Consider the following 22,488-nt stretch of genomic DNA (forward strand, 5'->3'; position numbering starts at 1 on the left):
GGATGCCGTGTACACCAATGGAACCCGTGAGTCCTAAGAACCAGCTCAGGGAGTGCCGCCCATTAGACTGGTAAGAACCTGGGTTCGTTCTGGGAGACCTCCGCTAAGAGGCAGAAGGGGAGCCTGATCACCTCCCAGAGTTGCCCTAATCATTCCATAGGGACGAGGAACAAAGCCACAACTCTCAGGCGCTGAATGTAGGGTGGTGGGTTGGAGTTGCTGTGTGACTGTATGTGGGGACTTGTCTCTCATTCATTTCCTGGGTCAATGACTATGATAATTAGAGCCAACTGTCTCTGGTTATTCTACCTCAGAATAGGGACTTTAAGGAATATTCCCAAAGAGCTGCTGAAACTCCCTTTGTTTTGGAGAAATTCCTTGTCTCCTCCAAACTGACATGGACTGCCTAATTCCACTAGTGGAAAAGAGAACAAAAGAAACCTGGAGTCTGCTCCTTTGTCCGAGCTGACAAGATTTAAAACTGGGAATTCTCTTTCTCTTCCTTCTGCTGGCACCTCGTCTCTTCTCCCTTTCCTTACCAACCCCCCCCCACCTCCTATTTCTGCGCCACCTAGGGTGAGGCCTACATAATTGGCTCCTCCTCCCACTCTAGAGATAGAAGTTGTGGAGCAAAGACCACCCATTTCAGATTTCCCCACCAGTTCTCTAGGTAAAAACTAACCATGGGGAACAAACTGTCTTACATGGACCCAAGTAAAACGTATTCAGTGTTTACGCTAATTTAAGTTTATTGGTTTCAGACAATTTTATCAACATTAATTAAAAAATTTTTTTTTCTACCTAGATTTGCTGAAGGTCAAATAAGCTCGTTATCTCTGTTCCAATTTATCAGCTAAAGAATGACTTAAAGTAATGGTTAACTTTATCTGTCTCATAGTTTTCATAGGTAATCGTTAAGATAGCTTTCAAAGTCTTTAGTAACCTAAAATGTTAAAGTTTTCGCTTGCATGATAAATTAGGATTACATTCACTGGATATCATGCGAGATAAGAGACTAAAGCACTAATTACCAGATGTAGGTTTGTGGTTCTGACTTGTTGCAGAGAAACTAAGGATATTGAGATCTCTTGGAAAATATGCCTCATGCTTAACTGATTCATAAGTTTGCCATCTAAGAAATTCTAATGTAACTGTTATAAAAATTATACCCAATAAAACTGCCAGAGCTCTTAACTTACTAGCCAAGCAGCAAACCAAAATGCGCAAAGCTATCTATCAAAATCTCTTGGCCTTAGATTATCTGCTTGCTTCTGAGAAAAGAGTATAGAAAGTTTAACCTGAGCAACTATTACCTACAGATAGATAATGAGTAAAAAGTCATAGAGAAGATCACAAATCAAATAAAAAGGATTGCTCACGTCCCCATCCAGACCTAGAACGGTTAAAACCCTGGGGAGTTATTTGGAGGATGATTTTCAACTTTTGGGGGACTCCAAACTCTCATAAAAATTATCCTCCTAATTCTGGGAGGTACTTAATCCTACCCTGCCTAGCTCCCCTGGTTACATGGTCTGTCTCCAGTCTCATTGAGGCCATGATTGAAACAAAAAAGATAGCCACTCATGTAATGATGTTATGAAAATATAAACCTCTAAACAAAGATGATACTCTTTGACCCAAAATAATAGAGGGGTCCAAGCATCAGAGGTGGGAATGTGATAGGGTCCCCTCCCTAAGGGAAAAAAAACAAAAATCAGGGGCGCCTGGGTGGCTCAGTCAGTTAAGCGTCCGACTTCAGCTCAGGTCACGATCTCATGGTTCATGAGTCCAAGCCCCGTGTCGGGCTCTTTGCTGACAGCTCAGAGCTTGGAACCTGTTTTGGATTCTGTGTCTCCCATTCTCTCTGCTCCTCCCCCACTCGCACTCTGTCTCTCTCTCTCTCAAAAATTAATAAACATTAAAAAAAAATAAAAACAAAAAACCACAAGGCAACCTGGTTATATGCGTGCATCCGTCATGACCTTGTAACATGAGACCACTTAATCAGATTGCATGTTTGTGTGTTACCATATATGGGAGACAAGGAAGTAGAAAATACATAAAAAACTACACTATGTGGCACTCGGGGCTCAGTTCTTTGGGTAGGAACCCAACTGAGCAGTGCTGGCAGATATAAAGTTGCTTTCTGGAAAGAAAAGCCTCAGTGTCACAACTCTGCGAGAATCCTGCTACAATATCAATTAAGTTTTTGTTCATCTAGCGATTAATGTCAATTTTCTTTTTTTTTTTTTCTTAATGGTTATTTATTTTAGGGAGAGAGACAGAGCACAAGTGGGGGAGGGGCAGAGAGAGAGGGAGACACAGAATAATCTAAAGCAGGCTCCAGGCTCTGAGCTTTTAGCACAGAGCCCGACACAGGGCTTGAACTTAGGAACTGCAAGATTGTGACCTGGGCCAGAGCTGGATGTCTAAACGACTGAACCACCTAGATACCCCTAATTTCAATTTTCTTAGAAACACTGTAGCCAGAGAGACTAGCATGTGCCACACATCTTTCTTTTGTTTTGTTGTTATTGTTATTCCCAACGTACAGGTCTTTCTAGTCATCTGCTTCTGCGTTCCTGGCTCCCTACCTAATCTACAAGGGTCCCTGCCCTCCCAAGAGCTGCTACAGTTTAAAAAAAATTTTTTTTTAATTAAAAAAAATTGTTTTAATTTATTTTTGAGAGACAGAATGCAAGCGGGGGAGGGGCAGAGAGAGAGAGGGAGACACAGAATCTGAAGCAGGCTCCAGGCTCTGAGCTGTCAGCACAGAGCCTGATGTGGGGCTCTAACTCATGACCTGCAAGATCATGACCTGAGCTGGAGTCGGATGCTTAACTGACTGAGACACCCAGGCTCCCCTAGTTGCTACTGCTTTTTAAGCTTTCACTGGTTTTAGTTGAAAGAATAAACAAGCAAAAGTTGTATAAGTACTTGATAAACATTTGAGGAAATAATTTATGAATGAAACATGAATGTTACACTATCAGTATGAGTCAAGTGCTCTGGGCTCTCAGAAATGGAGGAGTGAGGTGGCAAAAAGGGGAGGTGGATACGTTTTCACAAAGTGAGATGGACGTTTTCCTGGGCTTTGAAAAATAGCCAGGTATTTTTCGATTTCGATTTCAGGTATTAGAGGAGGTAAGGAAGTTCCGATAGAGGAAACAAATTAAAAAAGGCAGACAAGTGCTGTGGTGTATGACATGTTGTTCTGTCAGACTGGGGAGGATAGAACCAGGGAGAGGACCATCTTTCCACAAGTAACAAGAGTCCCCCTCTTATATGGCAATGTAAACATCTTACAGACCACCTTTCTGCTGATAATTAAAGCTCTAGATAAAATACCAAATACAACCACCTGAAGCCACGGAAAGTAAACACAGCATGGGCAGGGAAGTCAAAGCTAGGAGAAGGTGCTGCCATTTGGATGAGCTTCTGGTTTTCTCTTTCTTTTTCCGGTTTTGCCTTGAGGATAACCTTAGCTGCGGAGGGCTATGGCAGCCTGAGTGACTAAGATTCTGACAGGAACCCTGCTGTATTGTGCCCAGAGAAACCTAGAAGGGAGCCTAGGCAGACCAAAGGCTGCAGTGAGAATCCTCTAATTCTGTATATGAAGCCATACAAGTTTCAGCCTGCCTCCTGAAGTATGCATGTTCAACACTGACTGGAGACAGTGAAGAAAAGACTCAACTGAGGTGTGAATCAAGAAGGCAAGACAGAGTCCACTGTCCGAATCTAACTGCACTGATTGCTCGCTAAAGCAGTTATTCCTGGGAATTATAAAAGGGATTAGAGTATACACAAGATAATATTAACAATTTCTAGATCCAAAATTAGTTGATATACAAAGAACCAGGAAAATGTATCCATTGTCAGTGAAAAAGACAGACAACAGATGTCAACTCTGAGATGACCCATACGCTGGAATGATCAAGCAGCTATTTTAATGATGCTCCAAGAGAGCAAAACAAAACCATGAATAATGAAAAGGCAGCTATCTCAGTAGAAAGTATGAAAAAAAGACAAATGTAAATTTTGCAACCGAAAAATCCACTAATCAATAAAAGATTCACTACACTGACTTAGAGAGGAATTAAGAAAATACAGGAAAATGACAGTGACTTTGAAAACAGTTCAATAGAAATGATTTAATCTGAAGAATAAAGAGAAAAAAGATTGAATAGAAAATGAATGGAGCTTCAGGGACATGTGGGACAATGTCAAAAAGTATAATATATGTGTAATGGGCACCCTACAAAGACAGAAAAATTATAGCAGAAGTATTTGAAGAAACAATAACCAAAAAGCCTCCACATTTAGTGACAAAAATGTAGATTTGAGCAGCTCAGTGAACCTTAAATAGGTAACTTCAAAGGAAACTACACCTAAACATATCATAATCAAACTGCTGATTACCAATGATAATGAACAAAAATCTTGAAACCAGTCAAAAGGTATGATAGATTAAACACAGGAGAACAACAATTTGATTAATCATGACTCTCTTTTCAGAAACATGAAGGCCAAATGATACTGCTGAGGAGGAAGGAGGGATCCACCCAGAATTTCATATCCACGGAAAATAAAAAAAGTGAAATAAAGGTATCCTCAGATAGAGGAAAACAATAAAAGGAAAATAATAAAGCTATAATGAGTGACAATAAAGATATGGAGATCTATGAACCATCAGGAAAAGAATTCAAAATACTTTTATAGAAATTTAGTGAACCAGAAGAACACAGACACAGACAACTAAACGAAATTAGGAAAACAAATGTATGAATAAGAAGTTCAACAACGACAAAAAAATAGAAACCATAAAACAAAAAAAAAACCCAGTAATCCTAGAACCAAAGAATTCTATGACTGAATTGAAGAATTCAATAGAAATCTTCAAAAGCAGACTCAACTGGGCAGAAGAAATAATCAGTGAAATGATCCAGTGAGAGGACCAAAAATAAATGAATAAATAATAAGTAAATAAAAATAAGTAAAAATAAAATAAAATAAATAAAAAACAGAATGAGTGAAGAGAGTCTATGGGACAACATAAATGAAACAATAATACCCACTACGGGAATCCTAGGAGAAAAGGGACATAAAGTATATTTAAAATAATAATCGTGGATGGAACTGGAGAGTGTGATGCTAAGTGAAATAAGCCATACAGAGAAAGACAGATACCATATGGTTTCACTCTTATGTGGATCCTAAGAAACTTAACAGAAACCCATGGGGGAAGGGAAGGAAAAAAAAAAAAAAAAAGAGGTTAGAGTGGGAGAGAGCCAAAACATAAGGGACTGTTAAAAACTGAGAACAAACTGAGGGTTGATGGGGGGTGGGAGGGAGGGGAGGGTGGGTGATGGGTATTGAGGAGAGCACCTTTTGGGATGAGCAATGGGTGTTGTATGGAAACCAATTTGACAATAAATTTCATATATTAAAAAAATAAAAATAAAAAATAAAATAAAATAAAATAATAATGGCTGAAAACTTCTCAAAACTGGGCAGAGAAATGGATTTCCAGATTAATGAGGCCCAAAGCACCCTAAACAGGTTGAATCCAAACCAAGCCACACAAGACACATTATAATTCAATTGTCAAAAGTCAAAGACAAAGACTTTTGAAAGCAACAAGAGAAAAGTGGCACATCACATACAAAGTAACCTCCATAAGACTAGAGGTGGAGTTCTCAAAATAAACTTTTCAGGCCAGAAGAGAATGAGATGATATATTCAAAATAGTGAAAGAAAAACATGTCTGGGCACCTGGGTGGCTCAGTTGGTTAAGTGTCTGACTTTGGCTCATGCCATGATCTTGCGGTTTATGAGCTCAAGCCCCAGTTGGGCTCTATGCTGTCAGCTCAGAGCCTGGAGTCTGCTTCGAATTCTATGTCTCCCCCTCTCTCTGCCCCTCCCTGCTCACACTCTGTCTCTCTCTTTCTCTCTCTCAAAAATGAATAAACATTTTTAAAAAATTTAAAAAGCAAAGAAACAAAAACTGTCACCAAAGATTACTATACCTGGCAAAACTGTCCTTCAGAAATAAAGGAGAAATAAAGACTTCCTGAACCATCAACAGTTAAGGGAGTTCATCACCACTAGATCTTGCTTATAAGAAATGATAAAGGGAGTTTTCAAGCAGCAATAAACCACTGCTAATTAATATGAGAACATATGAAGTTAGTACAAAGCTCACTGTTAATGGTAAACATGTAGCCCAAGTCAGTTTCTCTAATATGGTAATGACAGTGCATAATTCACTTATAATGCTAGTTTGAACGTTAAAAAACAAATGTATTAAGAATAACCTTGACTACAAGAATCTGCTATTAGAACACAACATAAAAAAACATAAATTGTAACATCAGCAATCTAATATGTGAGGGGCATGGGGAAGTAAAAGCATAAAGTTTAAAAATGCTATTGCAGTGAAGTTGTTATCAGCTTATACTAAGGTGTTATAAGATATTTTATGTAAGCCTCATAGTAACCACAAAGGAAAGGCCTTAGTAAGTACATAAAAGATCATGATAAAGAAGTCAAAGTATATCAGTACAAACAGTCATCAAATCAGAAAAGACAGCAAGAAGCAAGGAACAATAGATCTACAAAACTGCCAGACAACAAAATGGCAAAAATAAGTCCTTACCTATCAATAATTGCTTTAAATGTAAATGGATAAAATTCTCCAATCAAAAGACAGAACAGCTGAATGGATAAAATAAACAAAAATCCAATATGTGACTAAGAGATTTACATTAGCTTTAAAGACAACACTGAGAATGGCTAACATTAACAACTCAAGCAACAACAGATGTTGGCGAGGATGTGGAGAAAAAGGATCTCTTCTGCACTGCTGGTGGCAATGCAGACTGGTGCAGCCACTCTGGAAAACAGTATGAAGGTTCCTCAAAAAATTAAAAATAGAACTGGGGCGCCTAGGTGGCGCAGTTGGTTAAGCGTCCGACTTCAGCCAGGTCACGATCTCGCGGTCTGTGAGTTCGAGCCCCGCGTCGGGCTCTGGGCTGATGGCTCAGAGCCTGGAGCCTGTGTCCGATTCTGTGTCTCCCTCTCTCTCTGCCCCTCCCCCGTTCATGCTCTGTCTCTCTCTGTCTCAAAAATAAGTAAACATTAAAAAAAAAAATTAAAAAAAAAAAATTAAAAATAGAACTACCCTATGACCCAGCAATTGCACTACTAGGTATTGATCCAAGGGATACAAGTATGCTGTTTCAAAGGGGCACATGCACCCCAATGTTTATAGCAGCTCTGTCAACATTAGCCAAAGTATGGAAAGAGCCCAAATGTCCATCGATGGATGAATGGATAAAGAAGATGTGGTCTCTATATACAATGGAGTGTTACTCGGCAATCAAAAAGAATAAAATCTTGCCATTTGCAACTATGTGGATGGAATTAGAGGGTATTATGCTAAGCGAAATTACTCAGTGAGAGAAAGACAAATATCATATGACTTCACTCATATGAGGAATTTAAGATACAAAACAGATGAACATAAGGGAAGGAAAGCAAAAACAATATAAAAACAGGGAGGGGGACAAAACATAAGAGACTCTTAAATATAGAGAACAAACAGAGGGTTACTAGAGGGGTTATGGAAGGGAGGGATGGGGTAAATGGGAAAGGGGCATTAAGGAATCTACTGAAATCATTGTTCCACTGTATGATAACTAACTTGGATATAAGTTTAAAAAAAGGTTAATTAATTAATTAAAAAAAAATAAAGACAACACTGACTGAGAGTGAGGGCATGGAAAAAGATTTCAAGCAAATGGTAGCAATAAACAAACAAACAAATAATAAATAAATAAATAAATAAATAAATAATAAAAATACACCTTAAGCTAAAAATGGTAAAAAGGTCATTATATAATGATAAAGTGGTCAATCCTATAAGAAGATGTAATAATTATAAATATTTGTGCACCTAACATTGAAGCATCTAAATATATAAAGCAAATACTAAATGGAAAAATTAGACAGCAAGACAATAATAGTTGGAGACTTTAGTGTCTCACATTCAAAAATGGACAGATCATCCAGACAGAGAATCAATAAGTAACCAGTGGATGTGAACAAAACTGTAGACTACATACCTAAGGCACATGATCAAACAGATGCAGGAAAAAGCATTTGACAAAATTCAACACCCATGCATGCTAAAACAAAATAAAACTTTCAGAAAATATGAGCAGCAAATAATTGGAAGGGTACTGAAAAACATAAAATACCTAGGAATGAATGTAACAAGACACCCAACACATCCATAAAAAAAAAAGTCATTGCAATTAAAGTAGTAAAACTTTCACTATTTGCAGAAGACATGACACATATATAGAAAACCATAAAGATGCCATCAAAAAAACCCTCTTAGCAGTATTAAAAAAATTCAGTAAAGCTGTAGGAAACAAAATTAATATACAGAAACCTGTTGTGTTTCTATACACTAATAATGAAGTAGTAGAAAGAGAAGTTACAGAAACAGTCCTGTTTACAATTGCATCAAAAGGAGTAAAATACCTAGGAATAAACTTAACCAAAACAGTGAAAGATCTTTACTCGGAAAACTGTAAAACACTGATTTAAAAACATGAATATGACAAAAACTAATGGAAGATATTCCATGTTCATGGATTAGAAGAAACAAAATTGTTATAATCCCCATACTACCCAAAGCAATCTACAGATTTAATGCAATTCCTATCTAAATACCAACATGTTTCACAGAACTAGGAAAATAACACTAAAATGTGTTGTAGAACCACAAAAGACCCCAAATATTCAAAACCTTGAGAAAGAACAAAGGTGGAGTTATCACAATCCCAGATTTCAAGCCATACTACAAAGCTGTAGTAATCAAAGCAATATCATACTGACACAAAAACAGACACACAGATAAATGGAACAGAACAGTAAGTCCAGAAATAAACTCACACTTATCATATGGTCAATTAGCCTATGACAAAGGAGGCAAGAATATACAATGGGTTAAAGACAGTCTCTTCAACAAATGGTGCTGAGAAAACTGGTCAGCTACATGCAAAAGAATGAAACTGGACCACTTTCTAATACCATACACAAAAATCAACTCAAAATGGATTAAAGACCTAAATGTGAGACCTGAAACCATAAAACTCCCAGAAGAAAACATAGGCAGTAATATCTCCTACAACAGCCACAGAAACATTTTTCTAGATATGTCTCCTCTGGCAAGGGAAACAAAAGAAAAAATAAACTGCTGGAACTACACCAAAATAAAAAGGTTTCGCACGGCAAAGGAAACAATCAATAAAACTAAGAGGCAGCCTACTGAATGGGAGAATATGTTTGCAAATGATATATCCAATAAGGAGTTAATACTCAAAATATATAAGAGCTTATACAATTCAACACCAAAACAGCAAATGATCTGATTTTTAAAATGGGAGTAGGACCTGAATAGACATTTTTCCAAAGAAGACACACAGACGGCCAACATATGAAAAGATGCTCAACATCACTCATCATCAGGGAAATGCAAATGAAAACCATGAGTGGCTCACTCAGTTAAGCATCTGACTTCGGGTCAGGTCATGATCTCACAGCTCATGAGTTTGAGCTCCGCGTCAGGCTCTGGGCTGACAGCTTGGAGCCTGGAGCCTGCTTTGGATTCCATGTCTCCCTCTCTCTGTGCCTCCCCTGCTCACGCTTTCTCTCTCTCTCTCTCTCTCTCTCTCTCTCTCTCTCAAAAGTAAACATTAAAAAAAAAAACCCACAATGAGATATTACCTTATACCTGTTAGAATGGCTAAAATAAAAAGACAAGAAATAACAAGCATTGGTGATAATGTGGAGAAAATGAAACCCTCATGTATTGTTGGTGGGAATGTAAATTGGTGCAGTCACTGTGGAAAACAGTATGGAGGTTCCTCAAAAAATTAAAAATACAGCTTCCATGTGATCCAGCAACTTCACTACTGGGTATGTATCTGAAGAAAATGAAAACACTAATTTGAAAAGATATATGCACCTCTATGTTTATTGTAGCATTATTTATAATAGCCAAGCTATGGAAGCAACCCAAGTGTCCACTGATAGATGAATGGATAAAGATGTGGTGTGTGTGTGTGTGTGTGTGTGTGCACGCACACACATATACACACAATGGAATGAATATTATTCAGCCATAAAAAAGAATGAGATCTTGCCATTTGCAACAAAAGGGATGGACCTAGAGAGTATAATGCTAAGTGAAATAAACAGAGAAAGACAAATACCATGTGATTTTACTCATATGTGGAATTTAAGGAACAAAACAAATGAACAAAGGAAAAACCAGACCAAAAACAGACTCTTAAATACAGAGAACAAACTGGTGGTTGCCAAAGGGGAGGCAGGTGGGGGCATGAGTGAAACAGATAAAGGGAATTTAAAAGTACACTTATCATGATGGGCACTAAAAAAAAAAAAAAGAAAAAGAAAAGAAAAAGAGAAAGAAAAGAAACCTAAATAAATAAACCTAGATAAATGGAAGAACTATATACATATTAGAGAACTCTATACTGTCCAGATGGCAACTCCCAAACTTGCTCTATAGTGAAAACAAAATCCCAAACTCTGAGTTTTTGTTTTTGGCAGCAATGGACAAGCAGAGGGGCACCTGAGTGGCTCAGTAGGTTAAGTGTCTGACTCTTGATTTTGGCTCAGGTCATGATCTCATGGTTCATGAGTTTGAGCCCTGCACTGAGCTCTGCGCTGACAGCATGGAGCTTGCTTTGGATCCTGTCTCTCCCCGTCTCTGTTCCTCTACTGCGCATGCTCGCTTTTCTTCTCTCTCAAAATAAATAAATAAAATTGACAAACAGATTCTAAAAATGTACCTATAGATACAAAGAACCTAAAATAGACAAAGCAATTTTCATAAAGAAAAAATTGGAGTACACACCCTATCTGATTCAAGACTATTTTAAAGCAACAGTAATGAGGACAGTTTGATATATGAAAAAAATATATATGTATATATAAATAAGGAATAGCACAGAGCATTCAAAACCAGACCCACACATATATGGTCATTGATTTTCAAAAAAGGTGCCAAGGCAATTCAATTATGAAAAGACTTTTGAACAAATGGGACTAAACAACCAGACAGCCATACAAAAAAGCCATCAGAATATGTACCCCCACATCATACCATCTACAAATATTATCTTCCTTTAGATCATAGACCTAATGTAAGAACTAAGACTATAACATTGCTAGAAAAAATGCAGAATAATTTTGCAAGATGTGCCTGTACTGTCAATTTGAAGGGGCTCCTGCTGGGCAAATCTGAGACAATTTGAACATGAAATAAATAAGAATAGCAACAGATTACATTCCATTAAATAAAACTGGAATCCATGATTCTGTATTGATAGCTAAAATTCAAGTAAATGAATAAACAAATAGATGGAGAAGGGAAGGCTCTTCCTTACACTAAGATGTATTCTGATAAATATGGAACAAGGGCTGGAGTTAGAAAATAATCACCTTGCAACTATCATTGTTAAGACTGGTTTGGGCTACAAGTCATCCACAGATACAAAACACAGAGGGCTAAGTCTTAGGAGAAGCAGGATATATGCATGTTTCAAAGCTTCTCCCACCCTTTTTATTAGTTGCAAAGAAAAAAAAAACAGGCTTAAAACAAAAACAGGCATTATACACCGAACACCAGCTAATATTTTTTCTGAGTTCTCATTTTTTATTATGTATGTATGTATGTATGTATGTATTTTAAGTTTGTACTTTAATTCCAGTTAGTTAACATACGGTGTTATGTTAGTGTCAGGTGCACAATATAGTGATTCAACACCTCCATACAACACCCCATGCTCATCAAGCCAGGTGCCCTCCTCAATCCCCATCACCTATTTCACCCATGCCCTGCTCCCCCCACCACCCCCTCTGGTAATTCAGTTTGTTCTCAATAGTTAAGAGTCTGTTTCTTGGTTTGCCTCTCTTTTTTTTCCCCTTTGATCATTTGTTTTGTTTCTTAAATTTCATGTATGAGTGAAATCATTTGTATTTGTATTTCTCTGACTGACTTCTTTAGCTTAGCATAATAATACCCTCTAGCTCCATCCATATTGTTGCAAATTTCATTCTTATTATGGCTGAGTCTATTGTGTATATATATACCACATCTTCTTTATCCATTCATCAGTTGATGGATACTTGAGCTGTTTCCATAATTTGGCTATTATTGATAGTGCTGCTATAAACACTGAGGTGCATGTGCCCCATCGAATCACCATTTTTGTATCCTTTTGGTAAATACTAGTAGTGCAACTGCTGGGTTGTAGGACAGTTCTATTTTTATTATTTAATTAATTTATTAAATAATTTTTTTAATGTTTTATTTTTGAGAGAGAGAGACAGAGAGACACAGCACGAGTGGGATGGGACAGAGAGTGAGGGAGACACAGAATATGAAACAGGATCCAGGCTCTTGAGTTGTTAGCACAGAGCTCGCTGGGGGACATGAACCGTGAGATTATGACCTGAGCTGAAGTTGGACACTCAACCAACTGAGCCACCCAGGTGCCCCTATTTTTAACTTTTTTAGGAACCTTCATACTGCCTTCCAGAGTGGCTGCACCAGTTTACAGTGTATTACCTACAGTGTAATAGAGTTCCCCTTTCTCCACATCCTCACTAGCCCCTGTTGTTTCTTGCGTTGTTGACTTTAGTCATTCTGACAAGTGTGAGGTAGGATCTCATTGTAGTTTTGATTTGTATTTTCCTGACGATCACTAACATTGAGCATCTTTTCGTGTGAAAGACCAGACAATATTTTAACCAGGCAATCAAAATTACTATTACCAGTAAAAAGCACATGTACATCCTGCTTCTAGATGTAATACCTTGAAAATATTCACTTAAGTAGTATTTTAACTATGGATGTACCACCTGAACCTAACCGTGAGAATATACAAACGCAAACTGAGGAACATTTCTCTAAAATGTCAATGTCATAAAAGATGGCTAGGAAAGTGTTCCAGATTAAGAGGCCAGAAAGACATATTGATTAAATGCAATATGAGATTATGGGCTGGATATCGTCTTAGAAGGGGAGAAAATGCTTTAAAGGACACTAATGGGACAACTGACAAAACTGAAATTGGGGCTGTATTAAAAAAGAAAACAGTGAAGTTATTATTGTCCTGGTGTTATATAAAACAATACTCTCTTAGGAAATGCACACTGATAAAGAGACACATATATGTACTTTAACTTCAAATGGTTCAGAACATAATTATGTATGTGTCGGGAGAGAAAATAAAAAAGCTAATGTGGCAACATCTTAAAAATGTTTGAAAACATTGGACTGCGTAAAAGGTACGCAGTTCATGGGAGTTCTACTTTTCTTTCAACTTTTCTATAGATAAGAACTTACCTCAAAATAAAGAGTAAAAAAAAAAAAGTACAAAAAATAAAAAGCAAAAACAAAACAAAACCAAACAAAACACCTGTAGTAGCAGAGGAAATAGGATATAATGGCAAGAACACCACACGGGGCCACAGTCCTTGAGTCCCACTTCCTGTGCATACTTGCACAAAATAATTCACGACCCCTCTGATTCTGGTGCCTTATCTCTGAAATACATGGCTAGTATCTGCCTCAGGGATTACCTGGGTTTCCACAGGGCAAGGAAAAGCTGAGTGTATGAAAATGATCTCAAATCTGGTAAAGTGATACATACAGTTATGAAATAAGAGTCAGGAGGTAGGAGGCACGAGTGTCAAAAATCCAAATTATGATAGAATAGTAACAAATCACGAAGCAGTGTTTGCTGCCATTTCAGTTGCTAACATTTGGCCCTGGGACAGAAGCAGGTGGACCACTGCCCCCGCTGCTCCCCGGCTTTCTCTCACTGCCAACAGTGTGTTCGCAATCAACCTCCCAGCACACGATGAATTCAATGTCAGTGGGCAGCAATTCCCTGGCAGGGGATAAGCTGGGACAAAGGACACACTGCTGACATGGAGAGCTGTATGAGAACAACTTACACGAGAAATCAGCAAGATGAGCCTGATCTATACACACTAGGCTCAAACCCCACATTTTCCTAAACACCCATTTTGGAGACAAACCATTCTGGCAATTTCGTAAAAATTCACATTCAGTTCAAAAAGATCACATCTTGGGGCGCCTGGGTGGCTCAGTGGGTTAAGCATTCGACTTCGGCTCAGGTCATGATCTCATGGTTTGTGGGTTCGAGCCCCGCATCAGGCTCTGTGCTGACAGCTCAGAGCCTGAAGCCTGCGTCAGACACTCTGTCTCCCTTTCTCTCTGACCTCCCCCACTCGCACTCTGTCTCTCTCTCAAAAATAAATATTAAAAAAAAAAAAAAAGAGATCACATCTTACCGATTTGTGATGATGTCATCCCAGATGTTCATTGGATCCATTGTAGCATCAGGGTATCTGTTCGTCCAGGTTTTTAGAAGTCTCCTAAGGGGAGCTTGAGATGATAAATTACCTAAAAATATTAGAAGATGGCTATATCCACAGCTCAATGATAAGAGCAACTTACAAAGTAGGGCTGATATTAGTAAAAAAAAAAAAAACTTAATTCAAATTTCTTGACCAAATTAAAAATTTTTGTTTTGTCTTTCACAACAGGAATACAAAGTTACCATAGTAAACCTAATACAGTTTGTCATTACAACTCAATTTCTTAAGACACAGAGTAAAAATGGGGAAATAAACATACACAATTTTTGCATTTAGCACAGATCCACAGTCTTTCATCTGCAATTCCAAAATCTATAAAGGATCGAAACCTGAAAAGCTTTCATAGGGCTGCAGCCAATTTTCTTGTTGGCAAAATCTGATCTGAATCAGCATAGGGATACTTATATTATAGTCTTAGTTTATGCAATTTTTGTGAATTTTCATCACTTAAGCCGGAGACGCATCATTGTGTTGAATGACGAAATACTGCCTCCGACCTTGGTACCTGTACAAGGTTACATGGTAATAATAATAACCAAAGCAATCGGACTCCAGAGATTCATGACAACCCTCAGGAAATTTAAATTTCACATTGATAATGCTTAAAGCTTTAGTTTCTTTCTGTTGGTGGGAAAGTAGTGGTTAAGAGCATAAGCTTAAATCAGACAGTCTTGGGTTCAAAATCTGAATCTTTCACATATTAGCTTAGGTAAGTTATTTATAAAATGAAAAAGCAAGGAATCTACCTCTCTTAAGGCTGTCATAAAAACTATGCATTATAGAAAAAAAAGATTAACATACGTCCTAGAAGGTAGAAAACACTTAATGAATGATCTGTCATTAATAATATGCGCTTGAAAAAGAATTCTCCAAATTTAAAGCAGAGAATGATTAATTGTAGATATATACGAATATCAATTTTTATCAGTACTCTGAGAGGGTCTTTCACAATTATTTTAAATTATTTAGGACACAAGTTGAAATTCCAGTTTATGACTAAGACATATTACCATTGCAAAGATGTACTCTTTCCCTTTGACTTTGGGTGGCCTCTCACAGGTGCCAGGATAAAATCCACTTGTTTGTAGCAGAAAGACCTTCAGGGTCTGCACACTGCCACCAGGAGCTTCACCTCCCCTCAGGCCAGGGTATGTGGTACCCAGTCACTGAACTTCTAGCCCCTCTGAGACACTGCAGGCTTTCGATAAGAAAGGTCCTCTGTGAGCCCCTCTGTTTCTCCACCATCAACTCAGGCCGTTTCTCCAGGAGCCTCCTGCACCGTTCAGTCCAGGGCAGATTCTGTTTTACATATTTGACATGGGAAATCCCTCTGCCTCAGTATGGGTCATATCGTGTGGGGATTACCCCACTCCTCTGAAAGCTTCTTCAAGCTAGGCAATATGTTTTATTTGGCTTTGCATCCCCAGTGCCTAGAATAGTGCTTGTCCATCTTAAACATTTATTTCAATGACCTCAAAATATGTATTTGCAGCATGAACTCAAAGTATTTTCTAACCCACCCATTCAGTACATGTTTCACTTTCACTAAGCAAAATAATCATACCAAAACCTTTCCATAAGTATAAAAGAAAAAAAGGTAGTCTAAAAAAATTACCTTGTTTGCTTATAAAACTGATGAACTCCTGAATTTCTATAATAGTTTGTACAGACTGCACTTTGGTGAGTCTACTTCTGTGTAAGAGAACGTCAATACTTGAGTAATTCTAGAAAAAAGATATTTAACATTGTTTAAAAATCAATTTCCTACTTTAAATTTTAATACAGTTCCCTAAAACATGAAATACAGCAACTACCTTACATCAATTACAAAAATGTGTCTCAGAATAGTTAATAATTAGCTCATAGAAGCAATTAACAAACGGTTTAAAGTTTTTTAAATAATTCAGGTTTTTAATCACATTTTGGCTCAATGAAGTCAATAAAATCAATACAACTGGGCTACTGTTGCCTCTATTGACCACCAGTTTTTAAAAATCACAACATCCTATAAAGTAAAACTGCCAACTACAGAAGCCAACTCCTTCTTCTCCAATAAACTTCCTCTACTAAACAAATTCAAAAATTTTTTAAAATAACGATAACGAATGAATATGCTTCTATGATCAATATCAGCCAATGATAAATGTTAATTAATAGGCTCTATAAAGACACTGACTTTAAAACCAAATATCAGAAGATTCTCATAAAAGCAAAAAGGAAAGAAGGTATAATGGTGGAAAATGATCAGGGAAGATTAGTTCATACCCTCCACAAAGCAACCAAACTTCCATTCAGCCACTCTAGATGAAAAGTCTACTCTCAAGTGTTCTTTAACAGCACAACCCTATGTGTTAAGTAACTTGAATTTAAACAAAATCTTGGAAGAAAAAAATAAAACCCAAGGAAAAGCAAAAAACAAAAAAACAAAAAAAGAACTTCTTAAACAGAAAAACAAAAGGGACTAAAAATGCATTAAGCCATTTGCAACTACATGGATGGAACTAGAGGGTATTATGCTAAGTGAAATTAGCCAGAGAAAGACAAAAATCATGTGACTTCACTCATATGAGGACTTTAAGAGACAAAACAGATGCACATAAGGGAAGGGAAACAAAAATACTATAATAACACGGAGGGGGACAAAACAGAAGAGACTCATAAATAATGGAGAACAAACTGAGGGTTACTAGAGGGGTTGTGGGAGGGGGATGGGCTAAATGGGTAAGGGGCTTAAGGAATCTACTCCTGAAATCATTGTTGCACTAGATGCTAACTAATTTAGATGTAAATTTAAAAAAAATAAAAAATAAAATTTAAAAAAATGCATTAAGACAAAGGACAAAGTGAAAAGATTTTAGAAGAAACTTTTTGTGTGTTGATTTTTTTTGTTCATGAGTTTATGGACTTAAAAGTATTATAGAAATGGTACATTTCAGATGGGTGTATCTGTATTACCTGCATAAAAATCTGAATGCAATTTTCAATATAATATTTGGCTCTATCAACATCGTCTTGTAAGATGTAAAGAAGACTCAATTCCTGACTATAATGCAGCTCAATAAGAGCCTTCTGAACCTCCTTGTTCACAGCCTCATCAATAAATGTCAGCAGGGACTGGTCAGCCTCCCCTTGAAGCAGTAACTTCAGCTTGCTGCGGATCATGTAAGGTAGATAGGTCTCCTAAGGAAGAGAAGACTACTTTAACTTCAGAAAACCAATATGAGTATTTTAGTACTACAATATCCATTGGTATAATTTTGTAGGTCCAGATTTAGATGCAAAGTGACAACGTTTGATGTTTCAAACCTAAAACTACAATTCTTAGGACACATTCACTTAAAATTATTGATTTTTGTAACCACAAAATACACAGAAACATGTTCTATGGAAAATGGGAGCTACTTTTAGCTGAAAGATCTTTGGATGTTACACACAAGTGAGGAATCTACAAGCACAGCCAAGACAGTTGCTTTGTGGGGACCAGGTGAGTCATTTCCCTCCAAGAGTTGGGGTGATCCCATGAGAGGGCAACCATGTCACCTCAGGGTTAAGGGCTACCCCATGTGTATCCTGTGTCTCAGGGCAGAGACACCAAGAAATATTCTTCCATGTAGTTATACTATGGATATTAATGTTTATTTTTAAATGCATCCCATATACTTGGAAAGGAGTGGCCAAAAGTGGCTAAAAAAGAGATAAAAAGAATGGCTAAAGAGATTTGACAATATTATGGAGTTGTTGGGGGGAGTCAGGTTATACAAATGTTCTATGCTTTATAACTACTACCTTGTTTTTGAAGTTTTAAACAATTTCATTAATTAGAAAACAGCTATCTATAATATTTATCTCAGTGACTTCAAATGTAATTCTACCCACCTGATAAAATGGTTCACTCCACATTTTATTTAGATCTGGAGGGTTTTCACTGTCAACGCTGACTATAGAACAGTATGCCAATGATTTCCACTCAGCAAGCTGGTTGTAACAGTCAAGGGATGCAAGTTCCCAAAAATCCTTCTCAGCTTCAGTAGGCTCACCATCTACCCAATCTTGTTTATTGAGAGCCTCATGAAGAAAAGTTCATACATTTATTTTAAAAGTTGGAAGGAATATAAATGAAAACATTTGTATTATAGGTAGTAAACTATTCATGCTAAGGACAATAATTTTCAGATTTATGACAAGGGGAGAGAAAAGAGAAAACAGAGTAACACTAAATGGAAGAAAAAAAACCAAAAGAAATCTCATAGGAACAAATCAACATAAAAACCAAGAGGAAACGATTTCTCTGAGAAACTTACCAATGAAGCCAATTAATAAACTGAAGATTCTGAATGACCCAAAATTTGATCTGAATCAATACTGTGGATTATTTACTACTTAAAGAGCTCTTAGATTGAAAATTAGAAAATAGGACATTTACAGAAAATTGCAAAGGACTTTACAATCTGGACTGCTCATTCAAGAATCTCATAGGTCATGGACTCTGAATTTAAACTACTTACTTGATATCTATACCTAGATAGCCACTGGCAACTCAAAATACAAACTGTACAAAGCTGAACTTAGTCATCTCCAAACCAATTTTTACCTATCTCTTTATAAAGTTTTTACTTACTGAAGGAAAACAATCTACCCTAAGAGAAATTATATAATAACAGCAGATACTGAAATAACATCTTAACAGTTTTACAGCATTTGGTATGAAATGTTTTCTCCTTTATTCAATGATGTTTTCTTAAAAAGAGTAAAAGATAAAGCAATAGTTATTTCACATTTTGTTATTATGAAACTATTCTCTGCTACTAATTTTTGTGTAAAAACCAGGAATAAAGTTGAAACATTACAAAACTCTAAATTCTAAAGGTAACAGTTTTTCCAATCAGAAAACAAAAGTGCTTAAGCAACTGGCATATTTGCTAGTGATCAGTTTTACCTCATTATACTGTTTAGCAGCTTCAGAGTAATCGCTTCTTGCCTCTGCTAATACCGCATTCTGAGTGATTTGCTTTGTTCCCATCTCACTACTAAAAATACCACGGAGGACGTCATATTCTCCAATTGATCTATACAGTCTAAAAACAAGCCAAAAAGAAAGTCCAAATCAATGACTACGTCAATATTTTTAAAGTTTTTATTCTAATGAAATGATATTAAATCCAGATGTCACATTATCTTAGCCAAAAAGGATATATGTTATTTTTGTTCTATAAATATAAAATCTTACACACTATGAAGTTACCATTAGGTTTTACTACTTTAGTCATACAGGAAGCAGAGATTACTCTAAAGTGCATTTAAAGTGAAATCTGAAAATATTGTAAGTTTACAATGGATAAATTGTGTCATTAAATAAGACCATTCTGTGTTAATCCATTACAGTAATAATGCACATACCAGTGGGTGACCTATTTGAAATCCTGTCTAGACCTAAAATTTGGAACGTAGCCAAGAGTCCAGAGTGAGTAAAAATTAATCCTGGTTCTAATAAAGCCATGTTTTAATCCACATTCTATGGGCCATCTTGATTCTACTGACAAGTAATTTTCTTACAGCCTTACTATATGCTTGAGCACCCATTCTTCTCTTCACATTAACAAAAATCTACTTTACCCCTTCAACCAAACTTCCTCTGTTAAGACATTCTCAAGAAAATTTTTAATAAGTTTGTTCCCTTCCCCTACAATTTTTTCCCCCTCCTTTAAGTTTCAACACAAATGTTATCTCTTCCTGATGCTGCAGTCACCTGGCCAGCCAGTGAGGACTGCTTCCTCCTTGGCTTTCCTGCAGTTTGGTCCTTTCGCAGGTATGAAATCTCATGTACTTATTACATCAAAAAAGCCCCACGGGCTCTCTCAGAGCCTAAGGATTCCAAATTTAGATAAAAATCTAGTAGACATGGCCCTCTCTTTGCCCTGCTCATAGAGGCTTATGGGTAACAAGTCAGAGGCAGAGGTGGGGAGATGGGAGGTAGGACAACAGCTCACAGTCCAAGAGCTCAAGAGGAGATGAGAATTACAAACATTTTTCAGTAGCTGGAAAAGAGATCAGTCTCACATCCACCTTGCACTGGCCCCATGGTCCCAGGATGATACGCACTATAACATGGTCAAAATGATGACCCAAATCATCAACAGGCAAAATTATGTTCTCACTACTCTGTTTGAAAGGAATGTAAAATATTATATGTAAACTATGAAGAAGTATTAAATAAAGCTGGAAAACAGTGTTTAAAGTTTAGGCTCTAAAAGTTGTGTGCTTCATTTACCCAGAAAATACACACGAGTTTCTCATTCTCTGAAAATATTAAATACACAAACTGTTACTGACTGTTCATCTACACATCTGGAACAACAGGATAACAACAGCTCCTTAGACAGAAGCAGTGTTAGCCAAGATGCACCCTCTGAACTGCCCTCTGTCTTGCCTCTCAGAGATCTCACCACCTCCCATTTCATGTTATGGTTAGTTATACAGGAAAGTACATATATTTCCTACTGGTTGGCTACTTTTGTGAGTCTGGGAGATATGTTTAATTCTTCTTAGCACCTGACATAATGTCTTGTTCACACATAATGCTCAGGTAAGATATGAATAGTACAAGGATTCCTCACGTTTACTTTTATTCTCTTTTTTCCTAGAACCTGAAGATCTAAAAATCAGCACTAAAAAATATAAGTTCAAATTTAATTTTAACCTAATCTAACATCCTTCTCAGAATTAGACACTGGCTTTTTTTTTTTTTTTTAATTTATTTATTTATTTTTGGGACAGAGAGAGACAGAGCATGAACGGGGGAGGGGCAGAGAGAGAGGGAGACACAGAATCGGAAACAGGCTCCAGGCTCCGAGCCATCACCCCAGAGCCCGACGCGGGGCTCGAACTCACGGACCGCGAGATCGTGACCTGGCTGAAGTCGGACGCTTAACCGACTGCGCCACCCAGGCGTCCCGACACTGGCTTTTTTATAATGAAACCACAAGTAAGGAAAAAAACACACATAATGCAAAATGGCATAGAATGGCAAAATGGAACTTGTTTTTCCTAAATAAAGTAATTGGATTAAATTGTCTATAAGAGTTTGAGTCCTGCTGAAAATAAATTATCCTCAATTCCGTTTAAGTAAAGCAGTAAAAACATACAAAACTAAGTAACGGCCACACTTTACAGGAAACTAAACTTGGTAGTTAACACCCTGAGTCCTTTTAAAAGGACTGTGTATGTTTAATTAATTAATCTTTCCTGGAGCAAGACATTCCTTGTTGTGACAACTATTCTTAACTCATGGAATGGTACTTAGCCAGAGAGATTTTTCAAAAAATTTCACAGAAGTGTTACGATCAACTTTATTTGCTCATTTTCTGCCAAAATGAAACGATTTTTGTGTATTACTTTAATCAAATTCACTGTTCTCCCAACAGTGGATCACAAAGCTTACTTAGCAAGTTCCATCCATCTGACGACATCAGGTGAGAGGCGAGTCCTCCCCTGAAACCGCTTGGCAGGTGGCTCTGGTGGTAGCAGCTGGAGCAGGGCCTCTTCAAGGAGGCGGATGCCCACGGGCTGCTGCAGGCTGGCCAGGCAGCCAGCACTGACAGAAGCTGGGTTGAGGCTCAGCAAGTCTGTGTGTTGGCAACTGATTTCCTAGGAAACCACAAACACATGCAGCTATTTAGGCTGTGATGCTTTGACCGTATCTTCACAAGTGAGTAACTCATTTTACTAAACATGAAAGAACATTTTGATGTAAGTAGTGATAGAACCAGAAAATTTCTCTGTGTAATTCTATTAACAAAATTTCCTCAACATTCAGCTTGCTCAAAGGAGGAAATGACCTTTGATTTTTACACTATCAATTTAGAGATTACTTTAAAGAAAAGTACTAGCAAATTATGAAAAATTATATACTCTGTATATCTAGGCATCAATTGCAGTTTCCAGGAATATTTAGCCTGAACGGGTGAGAAAAGCGGCTGAAAC

At 37.2% G+C, this 22,488-nt stretch overlaps 1 protein-coding gene across 1 annotated transcript in view; it reads right to left on the minus strand.

Annotated features, from left to right (window-relative positions):
- The window catches only part of PRKDC (protein kinase, DNA-activated, catalytic subunit), a 204,104-nt gene that overhangs the window by 40,236 nt on the left and 141,380 nt on the right, over window positions 1–22,488 (minus strand). Inside the window, exons 63-68 of the mRNA XM_043601034.1 lie at window positions 21,947–22,152; window positions 19,445–19,583; window positions 18,385–18,573; window positions 17,464–17,688; window positions 16,124–16,232; window positions 14,422–14,533 (exon numbers count right to left, since the gene is read on the minus strand). Coding sequence (XP_043456969.1) covers window positions 14,422–14,533; window positions 16,124–16,232; window positions 17,464–17,688; window positions 18,385–18,573; window positions 19,445–19,583; window positions 21,947–22,152 — 980 coding nt within the window. The remainder of the gene's footprint in view (window positions 1–14,421; window positions 14,534–16,123; window positions 16,233–17,463; window positions 17,689–18,384; window positions 18,574–19,444; window positions 19,584–21,946; window positions 22,153–22,488) is intronic.

The sequence above is a fragment of the Prionailurus bengalensis genome, chromosome F2, assembly GCF_016509475.1.
Source record: "Prionailurus bengalensis isolate Pbe53 chromosome F2, Fcat_Pben_1.1_paternal_pri, whole genome shotgun sequence".
Lineage (NCBI taxonomy): Eukaryota > Metazoa > Chordata > Mammalia > Carnivora > Felidae > Prionailurus > Prionailurus bengalensis.